The 13,346-nt window shown below is 36.2% G+C and overlaps 1 protein-coding gene across 1 annotated transcript in view; it reads right to left on the minus strand.

Annotated features, from left to right (window-relative positions):
* Nucleotides 1–13,346, minus strand: part of ADAMTS6 (ADAM metallopeptidase with thrombospondin type 1 motif 6) — a 322,872-nt gene that overhangs the window by 12,777 nt on the left and 296,749 nt on the right. The window contains exons 23-24 of the mRNA XM_031965568.1: nucleotides 4,822–4,998; nucleotides 1,644–1,800 (exon numbers count right to left, since the gene is read on the minus strand). Of these exons, the coding sequence (XP_031821428.1) occupies nucleotides 1,644–1,800; nucleotides 4,822–4,998 (334 nt within the window). The remainder of the gene's footprint in view (nucleotides 1–1,643; nucleotides 1,801–4,821; nucleotides 4,999–13,346) is intronic.

The raw sequence follows: 13,346 nt of genomic DNA on the forward strand, positions 1-13,346 counted from the left end.
TAGTCACTGTATATGAATACACTTGCTGATGTCCACATAATTATGGAATCTCAGATCTGGAAGGATCCTAAGATCATCAAGTACAACCCATATCAAGCCAAGACTCCCCTCTATAGTAGTTCTGAATACTTCCAGGGGAGAGGAGGGTATAAACACTAAAAGTGCCTATATTCTAGGCACTGTGCTAAGCACTTTACAAGTATAATCACAGGTTATCTTCACAATAATTCTGTAAGACAGGTTCTATTATTATCTCTATTTTACAGCTGAGGTAGCTGAGGCAGACTAGATTAAGTTGCTCAGAGACACACCTGGCCCCATTCTCTGTCTACTTCACCTCTCTGAAGAGGAACCCACTACATCTCCCCTGTGGTCCATTTCAATTCTGGACAGTACATGCTTTTTTTTTTTTTTTAAAGTTTTCTTACACCTCAACTCCAAACACTGTTGTCTGTTCATTCTTCTAGTTCTAATGCTATACAGAATGAGTCTAATCCATCTTTCATGCAGCAATACATCCAATACCTGAGGATGGCTATCATGTATTCAAACATCTCTTTTCAGAATGAAACATCCTTTCCTTCAACCAAGTCTTATACAGCAAGATCCCAAAACCTATCAACATCTTTGGATCCTTTCAACTTTGTCAATGCCTTTCTAAAACATAACCCCTTTCTTGTCAGATATGTCAGATTTGACTGAAGCAAACCACAAAAGACAATCCAACCTTACTTTATCTCTGCAGCCCCTTCAAGGCTCAGCACAGTAGGTGAATGCACACAGTAGGTATTTAATAAATACTGAGTGAATGAATATAGCATACTTAAAAGAGAAGCTTTTGTCATCAAGAATCATAAGAACTTTCTGTATTCATATTTTCCCCCTGGGATCATAATATTCCCCTTCTATTAGTGTTTGGAATTACTAAGGAGTGATCTGAATAAATATCAGGAAGAGAAAGCTTCTGAATCCCCAAGACCCCTTTAAAAACAGCTCAATGATGAGTTTCACTCTTTGAAAAATGAAAAAAAGAGTATTTAAAACACAAGTAGCCTCAAACATGTGTTTTCATTATACTTTTACCAAGCATGAAACCTAATCTTCAAGATGGAGTTAATCCATTGCTGTGCCGAAAAGTAAACAGAAATGTCTCTTTTTAAAGAATGGATAATCAAAGGTCATTCCTAGACTTTAGTTATCAGCAAAGCAGCACAACAGGATTAAAGAGAAAATGCATCATGTGAGCCTCAGACTTAGGCTGAAAAAGGATGACAGCAGACTCACAAATTGTTAGCACTAGATGAGACAACAGAAGTCACTGACTCAAAGCCTCCAGTAATAAGAAAAAAAATTAAATAAACAGAGAAGGAAACCAAGGCCCAGAGAAATTAAATGAAATGCCTGAAAGTCACATCACAAAGCTAATTACCATCACAACAATCACTGGTCTCCAAGGTCTCTAAATCTGTGCTTTTCCCACTATTTCCTGTTGTCTCTGAGAGGATTCTTAGGTCATGGTTCTCAGCTGCCATATTGTTAACTAGGGTGTTAATATCACCCTGATGGTGAAAGGGGATGAAGAAGGGAAAGTATCTCCCAGAGGGCCTTATATCTGTCTGTGTTTTATTCCATCTGCAACTCACCTTCAGTATTGGAAATGGGAGTACTGTCACATTTGCTCTCACACTGCTGCATCGATGGAGGCCGGACTGTTTCTGGACAATCACTGGATGCTTGCCCCGTGTAGGAGAGGCACTGAACGGTCCTCATTTGCTGTCCAAGTCCACACTGAGCAGAACACTATGTCCCATGGAAGCAGAAAGAATACACTGATTTTGCTGGTTTCTGAGATGTTCAAGATGAATTTATGCTTATAAATACATATACTTATATATATTTCTTATTAAAAAAATTTTAATACCAGGAAATTCTGGCATTAAAGTTCTATTGGAAACTAAAATTCTGTGACACCTATTTACTTTTATGATAAATCAAATTGCATATCTTCCAGAGAAGTCTCAAAGTCTTCAGTAGACAGTTACACAAAGGGAGCACAATTTTCAAAAACAAGGGCATCTTTTCCAAATCTCCAGTTTTGCTTGAGGTGCACAGTTTGTTTTGTTATTTTCTAAAACATTATGCATAGAAACAATACTCCCAATACCTTTGAAATTCCCTGGAGAGAAACATACCAGTCTACAATGTTAGTGCATGTAGACTTTCATTTCCTATTTTTATGCTGGAAAATAGAGGTGATATAGTACCTAAAAGACCACATACAGAGCTTCTTGGGACTCTTCTCAAGTTAAAATAAAGCACTAAGTACATAAAAGGGGGCAGAAAAAGTGCCAGGATGACAGATTAGTGTTTCCAGGTTGTTTTCATGGACAGAAGGTCATTGTTCTTCTCTATCTACCTGGAAAATTGCAAAAAAGTGTAGGTCAACCTTCAGACTGGGTTTCTGGGCAAATGAATGCCCACTGTCTTCTCATTAACTATAATGATGAGAGAACCAGAAGGAAATCTTGGCCCAGTTACTATTTGGGGATCTTGATCAAAATAAAGACTAGGAGAAGGCAATCACCTAAGAAGTTACACAAGGAAAAGGTAATAATTAGGAACATTTAAAAATATTACTTTTTACAAGTTAATTCTCCAAGGCACATACAAATTTTGTGATGTCAAGTCACACATCTTACAAGGTAGGCTCAATACCTCCACAGTAGACAATACAAGGGTAACAATATGCTTTTCAAAATTTGCCCAGGGAAAACAAATGCTCTGTTTAGGCTTTGGACCAATAAAAAAAGTCCAAGTTCTTCCTCGATCTGATCCATCTGATCCACAGAGCACTAGAGGGTAAATTTGATACTGGCCAGTGAAATGTCTCTTTTTCCCATTATTTTGCCCAATCATGAAGTTGATGACCGATTTTACTTGGAATTTAGAGATACCTCAAAGGATCAAGTAAATTTTTACATCGATTGATCGGCCTAGTGCTTCCTAATGACACCCTCTTTAGGGATTAGGACTATTACTTCTTTTAGGATTAAAAAAAAATTCTTGATTCTCGGGGAAGAAAGTGGACAGCTATTTGTAACTTGTTAAATATCAATTCTCCAATTCCTTGCCTAAAAGGAATTTTGAAAAGTTTTAAGTAAAATTTTGAAAGTGATTGCATAGAGTGGCCCTCAGTATATGGAAGCCAAACTGGTTGACTCAGCAAGAAAGCTAAATGTAGCCCCCATTTCTGCTGATAGTGTCTGTGGTACTGGTGTGCCATAAAGGAAGTATGATGAAACTATTTTGGATTCATCTTCACCAAACCAAAAGGAAAATTCAATATTTGTCAAGTGAAAAATGACAAGATACATAAAGAAATATTTCATTTTCAAGTTTCCAGGAAAGAATGACAAATAAAGTCATCATAAAATCCACTAAAAGATTTTTTAGAATGTAATTATCATGACTATTTTTGATTTGTGGCATGGATATGGAGGCAAGGAGGAGTAAGCGAAAAATAGGGCAGGTTGTTGTATATATAATTTAACCAAGACTTTATTGATTGACTTTTTAAAAAATAGAACTAGTGATTTCATTGGTCTAGGGATTCCCAATGATTACAGTTCCTCCAAGAATACAGAGTAACACCTTCTCTGTAACTTGTCTTAAGTGTTGCCTCTGGGGATATGAGACATTAAGTGACTTGCTCAGATCACACAGAGGGAGGACTTCCTGATTTTTTTTGAACTGCTTTGCAATCTGTACCTTTTTTTGCTCAACTCTGTTATAAAAAAGTAATTCCAAATTGACAAGCCTACTGAATCCATTGAGCATGAAGCAACAAATCATCAATAGACATTTACATTGCAGCAGAAGAAAACTGACAATATTAGCAGAAAAGTACTCTCTTAGTAAAAACTTTTCTTAGATAGTTATTTCAACAATATTCTGATGGAGTATAAGTTCCTCTAGGACAAGGACAATTTTTTTGCTTTTTACTTTGTGTCCTCAAAAACGATCAAAGTTTTTATATACTTTAGAGACAATGTTTGGATTGAATTGGATTAGTATTATTGCTAATTCTGGACCACCAAATAGCCTGTACATTGAAATATATCTTGGTATATCACCTACAATTTGTTATATGATCATTTATTATACAAAGTGTACATTTATGTGTGTGTAGAATGGAACTGAAAAGACCTTGAGGACAGATTCTCTTTTAAGAGTAGGTAGGAAAAGACATATAGTTTCTCATATTGGCCTCCATTCAACAAGGATTTGAATAAAACATTTGCTGGATGGAAGATTGTGTGTCTACCATGTGTTATGCACTATGGACCTTAAAAGAAGTGTGAGATAGTTCCAGAACCTGTTTTCTTTAAGGAAGAAGATTCATCCCAATTTAATAAATTGTAAAATTAAGGGATAAAGAGGTAAAATGATTTTTCTCAATCACAAAAAAGGTTGATTTTGGGGGTGGGGAATAGAATTAAAATGTTTTTCCAGTTATTTCTCTAACAAGATTATCCTCATTTAAATATAGATGGATTTCTGGGTATGTATGTAAATGTATGTACATTCATATGTGTGAATGTATATACAACATGAAAGACAAAGGGTAAAAATGTATGTGTAGGAAGGAGGGAGGAAGAAGCAATGTATCACCAAACTATGCAGAAGTTCTGAAATCTTATTACTCTTCTCTTGAGCTCTTCTACCCACCAGATCTAGAGTCCCAGACTTCATTTTCCCAAGGTGCTGCAACAGCAGCCAAGAAAAGCCAGCACATGCTGCTCTACGGTCTGACTGCCTTACCTGGCCCCAGTCTCCAGTCACCCAGCGAGGAGGAGGGCAGCGGCCCAAGCTGCAGCGGATGCGGACAGGAGGTCTGCTTTCCTCTGGGCAATGGGCAGCTGGAAACGTTTTAGAAAGGTCACTGCTCTTGCATAGAACAATCCGGTGCTTGAATCCTGGACCACATTTTGGAGTGCACTGGAAATGAGATGAATACAAATGAACACTGACAGTCTGTAAAGACAGAAAAGTCTTAGGGAAGTCTTTCCTGAAATAAGTATGTGTTTGAATATACAGTGTACATACACATCAAACTCCAGGCAAACTCTCCCAGATGTGAAGCCTCTTTATGTTTTAAAGCAGAAGTACTTTTCTGTTTCCCCTGCATCTTTAGAAGCTCCATTCTGATGTTTGCTTTTTTTGGCTTTTTCCTCTTCTTCCTCCTCTTCCTCTCCTCCTTCCTTCTTATCCTTCTCTTTCTCTTCTTTTTCTTCTTCTTCTTCTCTCTCTCTATCTCTCTCAGTCTGTCTGACTGTCTTTTTGTCTGTCTCTGCTTTCTGTCTGTATCTCTCATAAATTATTTCTCTATTTCACTTTATCCTTGACTTTTTTCAACTGTGATAAGATACTAATTTTGGAAATGTGGATGCCTTAGTTTTCTACTTCAGAATGTATTCTGCTGATCAAGATTCTTGCTTTGTATAGTGGATTCATGCTTTGCATAGTGGTCTTGTCTCTGAAGGTAGATCTGAATTGTGATTATGACCAATTAATCTAATTATTCTTGTAATTTAAGAGTTAGATTCATTAATATCATGGGGGATTTCTGGCACAATGTTCTCAAGTCCATTCCTACCCATCAATTAAATATAGTTTGATTTTGTTCTTCAGGCGTGGTTATTATCTGTTCCCCAGAGGACAAATGAATTTCTTATTCTTATGTCTCCATTTCTTCTATGTTAATGATTACATAAAGGAGAGACTGAATTGTTGGGCTCTTAAAAAATGGACTTTCATATAGTATGTCTGGCAGAAGCTTTCTAGACTTCTTCCTTGTACTTGCTCTCCTCCTTTAAGTTCATATTCTCTGAATGAAGAGAGAGATCTGTGTATAACAGTTTGCACCTGAGATAATAATAGATCTGGACCTCTGAGATCATTGAATCAATTTACAAATGAAGAAACTGATCTACTGAAGTGAAATAACTTGCCCAAAGTTACATAGTGGCAAATCAAGGTCTTCTAAATCTCTTGACTCCAAGCCCAATATTCTTTCCACTATACAACATTATTAACTCACCCTTAGTAGATGTTGTGGAATTGTTCTTCCACTGACTGTAATAAGTTTGGCATAAAGATTTGAATATCCCAGAGAATGTGAGCACAGTGGAGTCTCCAACTTTACACATACTATCTGAATTAGTGTGTTGGGGCAGGGGAGAACTTCTGATGATTTGTATAATGTGGGATTGGATTAAGAAGAGAAATTTTATCTTTCCTACAAGTAATCAGTGGTATTAAGTAAGTCTCTACTTAGGAAGAGAGAGATTCAAGAGGAGAGTCATATTGCAGAGTATGTAATACAGAACTCCTGCAATAGCCCAAGTCAGAATATAAGTAAAAGAATATTTCAAGAATAATAGTCAAAGGGGGATTTCTCACTACACTTTGAAATATGATCTCAGGAAAGGGCCTCTCTTTTGGACAAACAAACATGCAAAAGATAAATGGTAAAAGGCAGCAGGAACTTTAAGACAATAAGTTTCAGAGACCCAGGAGTTCCCGATATCAGTGAAATCCCTAGAGAATAGGTCTGATCCCTGTCATTTTGTATTCTCTTTTGCCTTGTTTTCTCCTTTACCTTACTGAATGAAATATATAGGGGGAAATTCTCCTGCTATTGGATTCATTTCCATCTTCCATTCTCTCTGGTTTTTTTTTTCTTTAGACACTACATTGTTGATTATTGATGAGAGAAGTTTTCCCAATATTGTTGCCTCTTGTTCCTCTTTCTCTGACCTGTTTTTAATTATTGTTTATTCACTGCATAGTTTTATTAATAGCAGAGAAGTACTAATCCCAGAGAATGTTTAATAAGTATTAGATGATAATGGCTTATAGAGTAGAACTGAGGAAAAAAGTAAAAATAAAAAAGGTCCTTTAGATAATAAAGGTGAACAAATAATGCTCAAAAGAAAAATTGAAGAATACATCAAAACTCCACAGAGGTCTGATCTTATACTGGGATAGAATTTCACAGGAATTACAGATTTAGTGCTTTCCCCCCATCCAACCTTGTCCTCATTTTTTGGAATTCAAAACTATGACTTTACTGCTGTCTCATCCTGGGATTTTCCTCAGGACCTGGAGGATTTTCCTCATGCTGGGGTAGCCTATTATCCCTGTAGCCTGCTCACATAGAATTATTCCCTGACAAGGCCCACATTTTTCTCCTATTGGTGAGTTGTTCCTAGAATGTGCTTTTGTGAAGAGGTCCAGACTGGCTTGCTTTCATTTCCCTCTCAGATCTGACTTTCTGGATTTCAAAACCATGCCTCTGCACCAGATACTTTCATCTTTGGAGTTTAATGAGTAAAAGAATGACATAGTCAGGCTTTAGCTTAAGGAAAATCACTTTGGCAGCTGTGGGAGGATGGATTGGACTGGGAGAATTTGAGCCAGGAAGATAAATTAGGAGGACATTGCAATAGCCCAGGGAAGAGGTCACAAAGGACTGACCCTAAAGGGGTTGTTGTATGAGCAGAGAGAAAGGACTGAATACAAGAAAAATTGTGGAGGGGAACATGGCAAGATTACTTGACATGTTGGATGAAGGAAAGAGAGAAACAGAGAATAATCCCAAGTATACAAATTTAGGAGATTATTAGATCAATGATGTGCTTGATAAAAATAGAGAAGTTTGGCAGAAAGATGAATTTGAAGAAAAAGAGAATATTTTGTTTTGGACATGTCAATAGATTATCTAGTTTGAAATGTCCAATAGACAAGGCAGTGATGTGGGACTAGAGTTCAAATAGAAGGGGACTAGCTATGTAAATGTATAAGTCACGTACATAAAGATGATAATTAAACCCTTGGCAGATATTGAATTCTCTAAGAAAATATATAGAGAGAAGAAATCTGGACCTAGAACAGAAAACCACCCATGATTAGTGAGGATGATATAGATAATGAGGCTAAGAAGTGTTTGGATAGATAGGAGAAAAAACAGAAAACAGTACTGTCATAAAAATCTGGGAAAAAGATCCCAGAAAGGAGGTGACCAATAGTGTCACATGAAGCTGAGAGTTCAAAAAAGATGAAGACAGAAAAGATGATCTGATTTAGCAATAAAGAGAATCTTAGTAAATTTGGAGAAAGCAGTTTCATTTGAGTGATGAGGACAGAAGGCAAAATTCTAAGAATTGAGAAAAAGTAAAAGAAGAGAAGGCAATCCATGCAGATAGTCTTTTTTAAGAGTTTGTCTGAGAAAGGGGGGATCAATATAGGACAATTGCTTGAGGGGGGATAGCCAGTCCTAGTGAAGAATTTTTTTGTCTGGTTTGGTTCAGTTTGTTTTTTTATGGATAGACTCTTGGACAATTGAAGGAAGGAACTAGTAGATAGGGGAGATGAAGGATGAATAAGTGGGCAATATACAATAGAAAAGGATCAAAGAATACATGTAAAAATATTGGGCTTACCCCAAAGAAGGAACAACTCACTCTCAAGAACTTAAAAAAAGGAATGGATTATGGGAAATGATGTCAAGGGGTTTGGAAATGAGGAAAAGAGACTAAAAGAGAGATCAAAGTGAAAAACCTCAAATTTTTTCAGTAAATTTTGAAGAGAGGTTTTCAACTGAAAGGGTGTGGAAAGGAAAATGTGTAGAAGCTTAAAGAGAACAGAGGGGATTTTGGAACATCTTCTAGGGAGTAATAAAAAGGATTGCCTTCCTCAGACTAAAACTTCTTCCTTGAGGTAAGGAAGAATTTCAGGACAGCAAGACTAAAAACCTCACCAAGGAAGACAAACAACAGTCTATCCTGACACAGCAAAAGTAAAGGGAAGAATCAACTGGAGCACTGAATCACTGACCAGTAAAGACACTACCAGGCTTCCAAAGCAAATGAGAGACAAACAAAATGTACAAATAAAAATAGGGAGCAAAGTTTCCCATTACTGCACATTTCCAGAATTTTACACTTATTTATTGCAAGTTACCATGACTAATGGAGAATATAATAGGAAAAAAAAGAGAAATGTTTGCCTAAGAACTATGATAGAGCGTCTCGACCTTACCTCCCTCTCTTCCCCCTCCTCCCACACCATATTATGTGTGTTCCATAGATATCAGCAGAAGAAATGTTCTAGAGGCAACCAGATAAACCTTGACAGCACTAGGCTCATCAGGCCATGAAATTTCTATCAGATCTTGGCCTACAAACACTGCATTATCATACCAAGAAGATCTACCTAGGCTGGTTTCATGTCACACAGGATGCATGTCTTCAGATAACTAAAATAATTTAGTTTTAAAAATTATTTCTAGGAACTATTAAGAGGCTAGTCTCATTATTATTACAACATCAAATCTTTTTGATAAAGCACTTGTTTAAAAAGCACTTTAAACCACCCCTGTGCTATAGGTATTGCAAGTATTCTTGTCATTTGCACTTTACAGATGAAGAAACCAAGGTTCAAATTAGTATAGCCATTTGTTGATAAATGCCAGAGCTAGAGTTTGATTGTAGTCATAAATTCAAATCCAATACTATTCCTACTCTCTAGCACATTCTAAGCATAAATATTCCTTGACATGTAGAAGCAATGATTTTGGGGGAAACCCCTCATTTTCTAAGAACTGCTCTTTCATTTTCGTCATCATCCAATTCCTTATGCCTTCTTGGATCAGAAAAAAAGTTCAAAAGTTGAGAGGGAAGAGATGGAATCATTGTTTCCAGCTTATTTCTTTATCCTCTTCCTTTTTTCCTCTTCATCTCATTATAACTAAAACTTTATCTATCTTGTTTATATGTGTGTGTGGAAGTGTGTTGCAAAAAGAGTTGTTGGCAAGTCAAAAGAATCCTCTGCTAGAATCCAATTTTAATGCCACATTAATCCTTTGTTATCAAAGGGTAGTCCAAGAAGTATAAACCTAGAGAGGTCCTACAAGGTTAAAAGACTTCAAGTTTAGGCCTGTATCTGTTACATGAGGATCATTGTTGTTGTTCAGTCACGTCCAACTCTTTGTGATCCTATTTAGGGTTTTCTTGGCAAAGATGCTGAAACTGGATTTGAACTCAGATTTTCCTAATGCTAGTCCTAGTGATCTATCCATTGAGTCATCTAGCTGCCTCCATATGAAGATCAACATAACTAAATTCAGAGGGACTTAAGAGTGTTGAATTTTTAGTTACAACAACTTTCCAAAATCACATAAAAAAGGTTTTTTAAAGGGATTGCAATATATATAAGAGGAAATATTACAGTAATATTGTGAGCTTAAAAAGTAATAGATATTAAAGTATTTTGCTTTACAGAGCCATATACATATTAATTATGATTATTATTGTTATAATTAGTTTAATTTACCTACAGTCATCATGCCTTCAGTCTGGTGATGATTTCATTCCCTGAGCCTTACATTCCTGCTGAGCTCAAGCCAAGTGTGCTGATAAATGTTTAATAAACAGACTTTAAAAAATTTTTAAAAAGTTTATTCTGTATCATTAACATTTCTTTAAGTCTTAACAATCATTAACAACAACGACAAAAATAAATCCAGTCCTGATTTGTACAGATTGCTGATTTCTGAATGCTCACACTAAAAATTTAATTATCCTGGTTAAAAATGGTTACAGCACACATCTGCATACAGATGGAACTAGGGAGGATAACTAAGAATAAAAACACATAGACTCTTTACCTGACAGCGATTTATAAAGAAAGCACTTCTTAAATCTAATTATATAAATGTGCTTTATTACATTTGGGTTTCTTAGAATGTAAATTCTGAGGTAGTGGGATATGTTTCTCTGAAGTTTGCTCTCATAATGCCAAAATTAGTATGATTATATTCAACAAATACTAATGACTTCGGAAAACATCTACCTTTGTTGCTGTTCTTCAATCATGTCTGACTCTTTGTAACCTCCTTTGGAGTTTTCTTGGCAGAGATTTGGAGTGGTTTGCCATTTCCTTCTTCAGCTCATTTTACAGATGAGGAAACTAAGATAAACAAGGTTAAGTGACTTGCCCAAGGTCACACAGCTAGCAAATATATAAGGGATTTGAACTCAGAAAGATGAGTCTTCCTGACTCCAGGCCTGGCACTCAATCTACTAAATCAGCTAGCAGTCCAAATAACTCTTTTAGAAATTTCCTTAAGGGAAGTGATTAGATTTGTATCTATATAAATTTGATACTCCATATTTTATATATATATATATATATATATATATATAATACTATACTAATGATGACCAATGATCTGAATAGGTATTTACAGTAATAATGAGTCTTTCTACTCAGATACAAGTATAATTAAAAGTAAATCAAAATCTTCTCAAATTCATTTTCACATTGACCTCATTTATTTTAGTAGAGAGAAGATATCATTTTTGTAGGCTATCTTCAGTTAGAATGACTAAAAGAAATTCTTCCTGGTTCTAGACATTGCAGGTAAATGGCACATAAGTTAGGATCTCTTATTCTAACAATCAGAGTTTTATGTCATTTTAGTAATTTACATTACTTTTTCATGATCATTTTGATAAATATTGAGATGGTATTTATCCAAATCTGCATATATATTCTGGTTAAGCAATCCTACAGTTAAAGGGCACTAATTCTATTTTTGTAGCACAGGTATTTCAGATGACTCCCAGGAGAAAAGAGTTTGCATCTAGGTAGTGAAAGAGACTAGATAATAACATAGGAGTTAGAGTCACCAAGTTCCTTCTGAATTTGTGGGCTTAAATTCAAAGTGGTTTAGGGGAAGACAGTGTGTCATATCAGAGATGGGACAGGACTCAGGAAGATATGGATTAGAATTCTGCTCTGCTACTCTCATTAATCAGATGACCAGGAGTAAGTAACTTCACATGAGAATATGCTTCTCATCTATTAAATGGGATTCATAATACTCCACTAACCACACAAGTTGGTTGTGAGGAATGTATATTATAAAATTTCATATGTTATCCAAATATGAGTTATTACTTGCCATGAAGGCAGGAGTAATTCTAGAACTCCAGAGTTGGCCTGCCAAATAAGGTTCCATCCCTTGTGCTAGAAATTTTATGTTCTTGCCTTCTGAAATTACCTGCTCTGTTTCCCATTCCTCCAGCTTCCAACTTTTCTAACCAATACCCAGCTCAATAATGTAATGGTAGGTTAATTTGTTACCCCTCACTAGATAGTCAATTTGTATTTTAACATGTCTCCTTCTCAAAACAGTGACTTAACCTGAAGAAATGTTGTCAATAGTGGGAATTTCAGGGAGACAGATTGGGAGTGGGAGGTTTCTGGGGGGAGGTGGATAAATATTTCCCAAATGCAAAGACATTTCATAGATTAGAGTATTCAACTTTCTGCCATATACTATAACAAATCAATATCTTTCAATATGCCTTCTGTAGAAATCAAAGGTAAGTATCTGAACACATCAAAAAAAGACATTAGGATTGGTGAAGCCCACCCACAATACTCAGTCACTTTTATGTTTTGCTTTATATTTTTAAGAGCTACTCTCTTCACAAAAGGGTAAGAAAGATGGAAAGTCAATGAAAGCCCAATGTGGCATGGGAGATCCGAGCAATGAAGAGTCGGTCTGTGGCTTAATTAGCTTCACAAAAGGGCTGCCAAAGTAGCCATTTTCCACCTGGGTAATTTGGCATGTTTTTACCATAAGCACAGGGTGGGTTTCATTGATGAAGAAAATGGTTTCTGGCTTTGCAACAATGGAAATTTTATATCGCAGCAGCTAGGGAAGAAAAGAAAAGGGTCAAAGAGTAAATTCCACCCGTTATAACATGTTTTCACCAGCTGAACCTCACCCTTGATTAGCAGAGATCAGACAGCAAGGGGCAGAGGGATAAGAAAGCTCAGAAAGAGGAAGGAAATTTGCACAGGCGTGTCAGGAGAAAATCCATGTGAAATATTTGCAAAGGGTTCACTAAGAGAAACCAATGCTGCTGACTACTGTTCTACTGAGACATCTTTTCAATAGTAGGAGGAGTCTTATTCCTTGGATAAGAACAAGCTTCTCGTCTCCATTCTCCTTCCCACTATTGCCCAGACCTCTTTTGGAAAATAAAGAAGGAGGACTGTAAGGGAGAAAGATCATCTTTTTCCTCTTCAACAATTTGATGAAGACATAGTCAGGAGAGTTTCTGAGACAATGTTAATACTATTCTTTGATCTATCCCCCTAAAGTGAATTTACTTCATTGTGAGACAATCATAGCTTCAGGTAAGACACATGCTTGAGTTCTGCCTCAGAATGGAAAAGGAAAGACAGTATCGTATGATGGAAAAAGCAAA

The sequence above is a fragment of the Sarcophilus harrisii genome, chromosome 1, assembly GCF_902635505.1.
Source record: "Sarcophilus harrisii chromosome 1, mSarHar1.11, whole genome shotgun sequence".
Lineage (NCBI taxonomy): Eukaryota > Metazoa > Chordata > Mammalia > Dasyuromorphia > Dasyuridae > Sarcophilus > Sarcophilus harrisii.